This window comes from Tachyglossus aculeatus, chromosome 9, assembly GCF_015852505.1.
Source record: "Tachyglossus aculeatus isolate mTacAcu1 chromosome 9, mTacAcu1.pri, whole genome shotgun sequence".
In the NCBI taxonomy this organism is placed as follows: domain Eukaryota; kingdom Metazoa; phylum Chordata; class Mammalia; order Monotremata; family Tachyglossidae; genus Tachyglossus; species Tachyglossus aculeatus.
Window position 1 is genome coordinate 16,515,955 of NC_052074.1, and position 12,093 is coordinate 16,528,047.

Below are 12,093 nucleotides of genomic sequence, written 5' to 3' on the forward strand. Positions count from 1 at the left end.
CCTTACCCTGGCCTGAATTGAGAGTGGCAGAGTTAAAGCAGTTCTTTAAATTTCTTTAGCCTTTAAAAAAGTTCTATCTGTACAACTATATTGAAAACCTAATCCTTCATCCGAAGACAAGATACAAAACAGAATATATGATTCTGTTCAATTACCAACTGAAATCATAGCTGTGAATCTGGATCCAGATAACAATCCATTTAATAACCAACATTAATGTGTCATATCTTTGTTCAGACCTTTGTTAGCAAACTGTATGTATTCGATTTGTCAGTATAAAGGATCTGGAGGAACTGGTGGGAATCCAGATAACTAAAATGACTAAATGTTAAGAAAATGGGCCCTTTTAAAAAGGCTATAGGAATTTGAGTGGCCAGCCTCAGTTAAGTTGATAGAATTCAAGCAAAAAAGTATTGTTATGAGGAGGATGGTCTCCATTTCTACAGATAAATGAATAAAATGAACAGGCTGAAATCTCATAAGGGTTTAAATAGAACTCTCCTGCTGATGACAGTCCTCCCCATTGCTTGGAGCTCCTCTTCATAGCTGACAAACTCTGTCTCTCCATCTTGAAAGCCTCTCTGAAATCACATCTTGTATAGGAGGACTTCTCTGATTAATGCCCCCAGTGTTTATCCTCCAATTGCCACTTCAGCCATTAAGCACCACATAAGCACCTGTAGCATTTATGTACGTATCTCCTATATTCTATTTCCTCATTTTTATAATTTGTGTCAGTCTCCACCGTGAGATTGGAAGCTTCTTGAGATCAGGGATCATGTTCTCTCATTTCTATAGTACTATATATTGGACTTCACCAAGGCTTATTCCTCAAGAGAGCAAAATTGTGGCTTTTATTGCTATATAACCATAAGCAAAGGTAAAAATGGACCCACCTAATAATAAGCACCATTATCATCCTTATTAAGTGACACTGTGTCAAGCACTGTGCTAAACACTTCTCATTCTACCCTCACATAAGCTTGGCTCTGTCCTGGTGGGGAGGAGCTTTAACGATGTTGGGCAGAAGAGCTAACCTCCACCCAGAATATTCCAAGCAAGTCTTAAAGGTGATGAGGGGTTAGAGGGTTGAACTTTCGCCAGGCCTGTGACCTTACTGTCTGACATTTTTCCAAGTGCTTAAAAAAGGGTTCTTCAACACTGAAGGTGTTCACAGTAAGTGCTGTTGATTGAGTGCATAAAATAAGGAAGAAACTGCATAATACTGGAATGGCTTTGGAGGGAGATCATAAATCTCCTTGTCTGAAGAATTACAAATCTTCTGAAAAAGCATAGACACCTATCTCTTCTGGATGAATTAGACATTCTGGGAAAGAAAAGGGAGAAATGTCAAAGGAATTGTTCTCCCTCCCACTTAGGCTGTGAGCCTCATGTGGGACAAGACTGGGCCGACGTGATTAACTTGCATCTACTGCAGATTTTATAGATTAATACTCAACGCATATTAAGTGCTTAACAAGTATAATAATAATAATGGTACTTAATTAGTAATGACATGTATTAAGCACTTTCTATTTGCAAAGCACTGTTCTAAGTGCTGGGCTGGGGGGTTACAAGGTGATCAGGTTGTCCCATGGAGGGCTCACAGTCTTAATACCCATTTTGCAGATGAGGGAACTGAGGCACAGAGAAGTTAAGTGACTTGCCCAAGTGCTTACTCTGTGCCAACCACTGTTCTAAGCACTGGGGTAGATACAAGGTAGGCAGGTTGAACACAGTCCCTGTCCCACATAGGGCTCATATGCTTAGTCCCCATTTTACAGATGAGGTAACTGAGACCCAGAGAAGTGAAGTGAGCTGCCCAAGGACACACAGCAGACATGTGATGGAGCCGGGATTATAACCCATGACCTTCTGACTCCCACGCCTGTGTTCTATCCACTAAGCCATGCTGTTTTTCAATAATAATCTTATCATTTTATCAGGTCAATAATAATAATTGATCATAAATCCATTGGGTTACTTGAGACCGGTCTGATTTCTGTTGACTGTTTTTTTGACTAGTATAGTTAATCTCCTTCCTAGTTCCTGTCAGTGTCCTGGATGTTTTCAGGTTCACTCCTTGTGCTAATCTCTTCATTCCTTCCTTCCTTTTCCATTTTTAGCCTCCCTAACCCTGTTGTTGGACTCAGGCTTTTCAGTGGTTGGTTGGCTGGAATATAGTCATTACAAACATCGTTATTTGCCAAGTTGTTTAGCTAAGCCTGAACATTATCTTCTGCTGCATGCTTCTACAAAATATCTTGCTAGACCAAAGTGTTTTACCCTGCCAGGACTGTCTCCTGCTATTTGTCCACCCTAGTCTCCCAACTATTTGTTCTAAACCAAAATGTGGAGGGATTTAAAGCCTTCCAGTTTTGATTTGGTATGAACAATTGTTGTGATCCATTGAGGAGTAACTATCAGAATGATGCTATAACGATAATAATTGTTAATCACTTATTATGTGCCAAGCTTCTTGCTAAGTGCTGGGGTACATACAAGATAAGCTTATCATACACAGGTTCTGCTCCACATGCAGCTCATAGTTCAGAAGGAAGGGAGAACAGATATTTAATTTTGATTTTACACTGAGGAAAGAAAGGCACAGAGAAGTTGTGCCTTGCCCAAGGCACACAACAGGCAAGTGGCAGAACCAGGATTAGAATCCAGATCTTCTGACACCTAATTCCATATTTTGTCCACTAGGCCGAACAGCTGCTTTGCTCATCTATAAGTAAAAGAGTCTGGCTTCTTTCTAAAAAATAGAATAGAATAGAAAAAATAGAATAGATGGAGAGGATTTAAGTGCTAGGATCCAGAAAGGAAGCTCTTCCAGTAGTCCAGGCTTGAGTTAGGGTCTGGACTAGGGATATCACAATTAGAATGGAGAGGGTTGAATAGACTGGTATAATACAGACCTAGCTCTGGAATATGTCAGAAATAATCAGGGAAAAAGAAACTGTCCTCAAGAGAAAAGTGGCTGATCTTTCAGCTAAAATTATGTAAGCATGCTACAGTAAAAGCTGTGTTAGCCTCTGGGATGGGGAAATGGAAGACATCAGTTAAAATAATCCTGTCTAAGAACCAGGACCATTCTGAGGGTCATTCCAAGGGGACTTTGCATAAGTCTTGCTGTGGACTTGAATGATTCCTATAACTGGGAACATCGGCAAGGAGAAAACACTGATTGAAAGAGGGTGTTCATTGATTGGTGAAACCTGGCCACATTTCACTTCAGGGGATTGGCTGCAATGCAACCCCAAGAGGTCTTCCAGTACCCCAAGTGCTGCAACTGCAGAAACCGGAGGACTCTTTGCTAATCAGGTGGAATAGACATGATATTTCTGGCCTCCCCAAGGCCTGAATTAGGATTCACCAGGAGGGTGCATATAGCGTGACTGAAAGACTCAAACTCTCCTAGTCATTGCAAACTCTTTCTTCCACCAGGTAGAAGTGTTTCCCAGGCCAATAATTTTCACTGAGGGCAGGGAATGTGACACCAACTCTGTAAGATTGCACTCTCTCAAGTGCTTAACACAATGCTTTGCACACAGTAAGCGCTCAATAAATACAAATGATTGATTGAAGGGTTCTCTTTTATTGCATTGCAGATTTTAGAAATAGCAGTTTCTAGGGCTTCCTAGTTGAACTGCTATATATTCATTCAATCGCATTTATTGAGCGCTTACTGTGTGCAGAGCACTGTACTAAGCACTTGGGAAGTATAAGTTGGCAACATATAGAGACAGTCCCTACCCAATGGTGGGCTCACAGTCTAGAAGGGAGAGACAGACAACAAAACAAATTAACAAAATAAAATAAATAGAATAAATGTGTACAAGTAAAATAGAGTAATAAATATTTACAAACATATACATATATACAGGTGCTGTGGGGAGGGGAAGGAGGTAAGGCAGGGGGGATGAGGGAGGGCGGGAGGGGGAGAGGAAGGAGGGGGCTCAGGCTGGGAAGGCCTCCTGGAGGAGGTGAGCTCTCAGTAGGGTTTTGAGGGAAGAGAGCTAGCTTTGCGGATGTGCGGAGGGAAGACATTCCAGGCCAGGGGGAAGGCGTGGACCGGGGGTCGATGGCGGGACAGGCGAAAACGAGGCACAGTGAGGAGGTTAGTGGCAGAGGAGCAGAGGGTGCGGGCTGGGCTGTAGAAGGAAAGAAGGGAGGTGAGGTAGGAGGGGGCAAGGTGATGGAGAGCCTTGAAGCTGCTCTCTCGTTCACCCCTCACATCCAATCCATCACCAAAACCTGCCGGTCTCACCTCTGCAACATCACCAAGATCCGCCCTTTCCTTTCCATCCAAACTGCTACCCTACTGGTTCAATCTCTCATCCTATCCCGACTGGATTACTGCATCGGCCTCCTCTCTGATCTCCCATCCTCCTGTCTCTCCCCACTTCAATCTATACTTCACGCTGCTGCCCGGATCATCTTTGTGCAGAAACACTCTGGGCATGTTACTCCCCTCCTCAAAAATCTCCAGTGGCTACCAATCAACCTACGATTCAGGCAAAAACTCCTCACTCTCAATAATGGCGACTATTCTAACTGGTGACAATGGTGTTCAAGAATTTAGGTTCAACCAGAATCTCACATGCAGCAACTTAAAGCCATTTCCTTTAATTGTTGGAAGAGATTTATTTTTAATTTGATATTGGATTTGTGAATGTTTCTAATGTGGATTTAGTTTTCACATTTTGGAAAAAAATCTTAAACACACTAACTTGTGTTGTCACTTACTAAAAACCCAGCATAAAGCATATGTACTTTATTACCTTAGAAGTGAGTTTTATGCAAATACTTTTATGGAAAGACTTTGAAATATGATGTCCTTTGCCAATCAATCATATTTATTGTGCACTTTATGCAGAGCTACTTCATGATTGGGAAAGCACAATATAGCTGTTGTATTTATCATCAGTTGTGCTTTTGATGTTTCTGAAAAGGGTTTTGTAGTAAATTATAGAAAAGATATTTTTTAGAATTCAGGGACTGTTATTAAGATCATTATATGTCAGTGTCATACTACCTTTGTACCTGAACTAAATTCACACATACAAAAGGTTTAGGCGGCCTTATGAGAGTTGTTGACCTGTTTTTAGATATGTTTTCTGATATGAAGCAATGATTTATTTTAAGTTGAGGAATAAAATGCAGTGGTATTTTAAAATTAATTATTTTTCTTTGCTCTTGAAAGCAACTTTAGGTAGCTTTATGCTGGTGTCATTTGAGGCAGTGCAGTGAAAAAGGAAAAAAAAGTCAATTAATCCTCTTATGAAACATTTGCTTATTTTGAGGTTGATGTGCAATCAAAGTAAAGTTGAGCTTCAAAAAACTTTGCTGAATTTGCACACCACTTCTGTTCATTCATTCATTGGGCTTTGGGGAAAAAGGAACCTGGCTTAGGGAATAACGTTACTAAAAATGTTTTCCAATCCAACTACTGTAATTATTTATGAGATTTAAAAGAGCAATTATAAATTAGAGAAAACCTATTCACATCAACTCTTCCAGTTCTTATACATATTATTGTAAATCTTGTGTATACTTTTCAATGATTTAAACTGAAATTTTATGATGCTGACACATTTTTTGTCTTATTACATGTTTGGGATTTGGGTGTTTTGATGATAATTTGGGCAAATTGTTATGACAACTTGTGTAGATTATTCATGAAATTCTGCTTCATTGTAGTTTTTTTTCTTTCCAATTTAACCCACAAAGTAGTCATAATAATATTTTACTCTACTTCTCCTGCTGTGGATTCAACCTTCAGTCTCAACTAACACCTGGTAGCCTGGTTCCAGCTGATGAGGGAGGCCATTTTTCTAAATCATTCTGGAAGTAGAAATCTTCTCCCTTATATTTCTACACTCTTGTATCTTAGCCTTTCATGATAGACATCTCTAGAACCTGTTGGCCCTTAAATGGGAAGATAAATTAAGTGAATGCTGTGACAGATTTAAATTCCTTGTGCAGAATTCATCAACACCTTTTATTGAAAAGCTACTTTTAGGCCATTTCAGCTGGCCTTATGCCCTGAGGTGGAAGTTCAGTATGCTGTCCCTCATTTGACATCTGATTTTCATGCCCTGACACAGGCAGGATGCAAGGGGATGATGTCATGTGGTGCATCAGGTGACACCTTCAAATTGTGATATTTCACCAAATGGAGAAATGGCAATTATGTGATTTAGGGAACTCCCCTAAACCTAACCTTACTTCCATCCTGGGCTACAGAGCCACTCGAGCCCCACTTTGGATGACAGAGGAAATGATCACTCATGGCTGAAGCCAACAAGACCTTCCTAGACCACCAGGAAAACAGGGAGGGACCCAGAGGATCCATATGAAACTAAAACTCAAGATGACTGCTACTCCTACATCTGGGCTGGGGGTAGGATGCAGTGATGACTCTGAGCATTCCTGGTGGCCTTCTTGGTAAAAAGACTGGATAGGCCCATCATCTTGAATATCCCAAATGGTGGCCTCCACAGGGGTTAGTGATATTACACTGCCGATGCCACTCTGTGGCAACTACTTACCTCACCTCTGAAGCCAGCCCCGGTACACTGCTACTACATAAAGAGTTGTCCTCTGTTTTGAAGATAATGTTGCTGATGGCGTGATTGTATCCCTGGGCACACCGAAGAAATTCTTTCACACTGTGGCTTCTTGTCATTTCATTCATTCATTCATTCCATCGTATTTATTGAGTGCTTACTGTGTGCAGAGCACTGTACTAAGCGCTTGGAAAGTACAGTTCGGCAACAGGTAAAGACAGTCACTTCCCAACAAAGGGCTCATGGCACTTGAAAGTGAATGTAGAAGTAAAAGACACTGCCCCTACACTGTAATGGAATAGGAAAAGAAAACTATGATTATACAATGAATAGAACAAGAGATCAGTTACAAATAATAAAAAGTAATCAAATAAACATATATGCATATACAGACTGTAAGTTCCTTGTGGGCAGGAAACTAGTCTGCCAACTCTGTTGTACTCTTCCAAGCACTTAGTGTCCTGCACATAGTAAGTGCTCAGTAAATATGATTGTGCTAAGGTGGTGGTTGGGATGATATCTTGATCAAGTTGGGATTTTGTCAGGAAAACAGAGCACTTATGTACATACCCAGCTGCAATTTATTTTAATGTCTGTTTCTTCCTCTAGGCTATAAGCTCCTTGAGAGTAGGTATTGTGAATATTTACTGTGTTGCATTGGACTGTCCCACATGCTCACACAGTAAGTGCTCAATAAGTAGAATTGCTTGATTGATTCTCTCCTATCACTGTACCATTCTTCTCTGTCCATTGCCATCTTTTTCTTGAAGCTTTTGGTTTTGAATTGGTATTTCTGAAAGGATTCAATATTTATGAAACAAAACATACATGAGCCCCTCTCCTTCATTCTTCTCCTTGAACCCACTAAATTGTTGCAATATCCTAAATTTTATATAGCAGAGAGTAGAATATCTATTCCACAAGGTTGCATAATATTTTAAAAACAATAAGGCTATTCAGCACTACCTGGCCTACTTCCATTGAATGTTCTAGGTGTGTACACTAGAAAAGGTGATTAATTATGTACCTCGCCTTTGTCTCTGTGATTTGTCCTTCACCTCCTCTTTAAATAGATTGATTTTCCTCTAGGACAAGCAGTGCCCCTTGCTCATGCCAGTAGGATGAGGTAGTGTCACTGTGGGAAGAGGATCAGCCATACAAGCATAAGGAAATAGCTCTCTCTGTGAGAGGGGCTGAACAGGTGTCCTGATTTGGCAGAACTTTAGAATGTAGAGTTACAAAAAGTTGATAGCACCCTTTCTCCCCCTCCCTGTTAAAATGTGAGATGAGTTGCTTTTCCTTCAGAGTAAGAGCATAGGAAGCAGTGGGGCCTAGTGGAAAGAGCAGAGGCCTGGAAGTAAGAAGGCCTGGGTTTCTAATTCAGGCTCTGCCATATGCCTGCTAGGTGACTTTGAGCAGGTCACTTAATTTCTCTGGGCTTCAGTTCCCTCATCTGCAGAATGGGGATTCAGTACCTGTTCTCCATCCTACTTCCTACTGAGAAGCATCCTCCATCTTACTGAGAAGCAGTGTGGCTCAGTGGAAAGAGCACAGGCTTTGGAGTCAGAGGTCAAGGGTTCAAATTCCAGCTCTCCCAATTGTCAGCTGTGTGACTCTGGGCAAGTCACTTAACTTCTCTGTGCCACAGTTCCCTCAACTGTAAAATGGGGATTAAGACTGTGAGCCCCCTGTGGGACAACCTGATCACTTTGTAACCTCCCCAGCACTTAGAACAGTGCTCTGCATGTAGTAAGCGCTTAATAAATGCCATTATTATTATTACTTAGACTGAGGGACCTGATTACCTCAAATCTACCCCAGCTGTTAGTACAGTGCTTGACACATAGTAAGCACTTACTGCATACTGTTATTATTGTTGTTATATTATTATTATTGTTGCTGTTACAAGAATTCCTCTCAGGTAAGTAGTCATGTGAAGATAAAGGATAGGATGAAGGCGTGAGTTTGGTATTGGGCAGTTTGATATTGAGCAAGTTAATAATTGTTAAGCACTGTTCTAAATCCTGGAGTAGATGTGTTAATCAGGTTGCACTCAGTCCCTGTTCCTCCTGGGGCTCACAGCCTAAAGGGTAGAGAGAACAGGTATTCCCTATTTTACAAAGGAGGAAACAGGTACAGAGACAGTAAGTGACTTGCCCAAGGTCACACAGCAGTCATCTAGCAGAGCTGGGATTAGAACTCGGGCCCTCTGATTCCCTGGCCTGTTCTCTTTCCACTGGTCATGTGAAAGTTGCAGTTAAGTTTGGATAGATCATTTCCCCCATCCCTCCTGGTCAATTCTAGTGGTCGCTTGTGAGGCTTTTCTCAGCATGAGGATTTCCTCTCTCTGCTACTAGCCGAAACAAGGGAGGGTTGGTAGAGACAAGGTGATAAGCTTATCAAGGAGATTTGGGAAAAGGCACAGTTATTCTTGTTGCCAGTCATGTATCCTGAAGTTCCCTGAATTTCAGCATTTCTGTCCCCAAATTAACCAAACTCAGTATGGACTAACACAGTAATCTCCGATAATCAGGTGGAGGCCTGCCTTTTGAGCAATTCACGGTCATTTTACTGAAGAAGGGTACTCTGCAGTATCAGTACTGAATCAGTACTTCATGCAGAGAAACACTTCTGTTCCCTTGTCCAGTCCATAGTAAAAATTTGAAACAATCCTTTTCTACCTTTTAAACCAGGGTGAGTCATCATTGTGCCTTTCAGTTAAAAGTAGATGAGTGTTACCAGCTGTGCTAATGAATGGAGTGCTGCCACCCACCCACAGCTGCAGCTAATTAAAACTCTGTCCAAGCTGTAGCAGGCTTATAAATTGATCCATAATGCAAAGTACTGGGGTCCTCCTTCAATTAGTGGGTATTTCTGTGTATGGAGAGCTCCTCTTGAAAACACACACAGAAATGTTATATTCTGAATTTAAAATGTTTTTGGTCAAAGCTAAAACCATTTATTTTGCTCTGTATCATTGCATTTTTGGTCCCCACTCAGGAAAGAATGAATGTAATTGGGTTATGGGGAAGGCTAGGGGAGGGAGAGTTTATTCAAGTGCCTCTCCCCTCCACTCACCTCTCAAAAAAACCCAAATCAGGGACATTGTATTTTCGCTGGCAATTCAGTTTACAAAAAAATTGCTTTTATTTTCAGATTTTATTGAAAATCATGGCCAAGCCGTATGAATTTAACTGGCAGAAGTCTGTTTCTTCCTTTTTGCAAGAAGGAGCTGTTTTTGACAGATATGAAGAGGTAAGATGAGCTAAACTTGTTTTGATTTGAGATCCTCTAATGACAGTATTATGGAAATGTTCTGTGACACGAGGAAAGAGTTTAGGAGTAATGGCAGCTGTAGAAATTGAGTTTTGGGAACCTAGTATAATTGGAAATAAGTGAATAATGAGACATTAATAATGGATTTTGTTTATTGCCATACTTTTAGCATTCTCCCAACATAAAACTTTCTATTGTGTTCATAGAGCTATGATAGTTCTTCATACCAAGAGTCATTATAACTTTGGATAAGACAGCCTGTCACTATCTGTGAAGTGACTTTCCAGTCTAATAAAGCAAAATCATTATTTAGGACAAAAGAGAAAAGCTATGTTTCTACAGAGGCCCTTTGGGTTATTTTCTGTAAACTGGCAAAAAGTGCCATCTTTTTTGCCAATAGTTCACTGTGCCAGAATTTTGCTAATAATATGTACTAGTTTGCCTAAATAGCAACAGCCTTCATGTGAGGTCTCCTGGAGGTTGAATTGGTTAATATGAGGTTGTAGGGATTTTCTGAAGAGTTCTAATTATATTTCCCTAACGATCTACATGACTGTTGCTCTTCAAGTAATGATATTTTTTAAAACCATGGAATTAGAATGAAAATTATCATTTTTTCATATTAATTGTCTGAAAATCACTGTCAATGACAAACATTAAAGTGCAAGCTAGGCTGTGACCTTCACAGAATTAACTCACTCATCTGTACCCTCCTTTGGAAATAGGTTGGCATAAGTGAGTGAATGCTTCTTCTGTACCTACTTTGGTTTCACACAAATACGTGTTTTAAAAAAGAGGTGTGAGAGTAAGAGAAAATGTAGTCCAAAGTTTCTAAAGTGTATTCCTGTGTTATTTTGAAAAAAGAAAGTTATTTCACCAAGTTGTAAAGGTATATATGTAGAGTCAACACAAGCACAGACATACATCTCTACAGAGATAATACCCTTCAAATTGTGTAGAGTTGTGAAGATGTGTCTTTGTAATAGATATTTTGAAATTTGGGTATTGGAAGCAGCAGCATTTTGTAGTACGTGGCCTGATTGTTTTTTGAAATAAAAAGGCACCACAGTTTCCTGGATCGAATTCACTAATGGAAGTTTAAAGTTCTGAATTGTGTGGTCAGGTCTTGTAGTCACATGCTGTATGACCTTAAATAAAACATTTAATTCCACAGCTTACACTTCCAACTGCCAAGTGGCTTCCTCACTAGGAAGCCATAGGGTTAATGAGATAATAGTTTTAAAACACTTTGACCCTTTTGAAATAAGGGCAGTTTATTAAAAGCAGATAAAATATTACATATGAATTGCTTTTTGCCTTTGTTATATATTGATCAGGTGAGGCCTGAGTTAGAGCCTAGAAGAATACAGTAATTTGTCAGATGTGGAATCCTGCATTTTTATGAAGTATGATAGATTCCTACCAGGTTAATAATTCTATGGAAGGTTTAAGTAATTGGTTGCAGTGTGCTCACTAGGCAATATAACTTTACTGTTGAAATTGCTCATTGCTTGGAAATTGGTCATTTAGAAACCAATAATACTGGCACTGAGCAAAAACTATTGACTTATGAAATATTGCTAATAGAGGCAAGTGCTGCTACAACTTTCTCTGGAGATTCTGCCCCTCTTCTGAGCAACTCCACTCTGGTTCTAATTTTGCAATCAGATAGTCCTTAGATGCTGACCTTCCAAAGCTGCCCAGGGCATAAGTGACTGTCTGATGTTCCTTTGTCTGACTTTAAAGCCAAAACATTCTGTTGCTAACATTAGCATATATACCCCCAAAATGATAACCAGCAATGAGCCTGTAAGCTCACTGTGGGCAGGGAATGTCACTGTTGCATTGTACTTTCCCAAGTGCTTAGTACAGTGCTCTGCATGCAGTAAATGCTCAATAAATATGATTGAATGAATGAAATCAGTCACTCAGTGGTATTTATCGAGCACTTACTGTGGGCAGAACACTGTACTGTGAACTTGGGAGAGGACAGCAGAGTTGGTCAACATGTTCCCTTCCCACAACAAGCCTACATTCTTGAGGGAAGCAGTCTGCAGACGGGAAGCAGCGTGGGTCAGTGGAAAGAGCCCGGGCTTGGGAGTCAGAGGTCATGGGTTCTAATCCCGGCTCTGCCACATGTCTGCTGTGTAACCTTGGGCAAGTCACTCAACTTCTCTGAGCCTCAGTTACCTCATCTGTAAAATGGGGATTAAGACTGTGAGCCCCACGTGGGACAACCTGA

General features: G+C 40.5%; 1 protein-coding gene across 7 annotated transcripts in view; it reads left to right on the forward strand.

The window, feature by feature from the left end:
• The window catches only part of PLCB4 (phospholipase C beta 4), a 365,501-nt gene that overhangs the window by 243,031 nt on the left and 110,377 nt on the right, over positions 1-12,093 (forward strand). For all 7 annotated transcript variants that reach the window (XM_038751364.1, XM_038751365.1, XM_038751360.1 and 4 more), the window contains one exon: positions 9,732-9,830. In XM_038751364.1, the coding sequence (XP_038607292.1) occupies positions 9,747-9,830 (84 nt within the window). In that variant the 5' untranslated portion in view covers positions 9,732-9,746. The remainder of the gene's footprint in view (positions 1-9,731; positions 9,831-12,093) is intronic.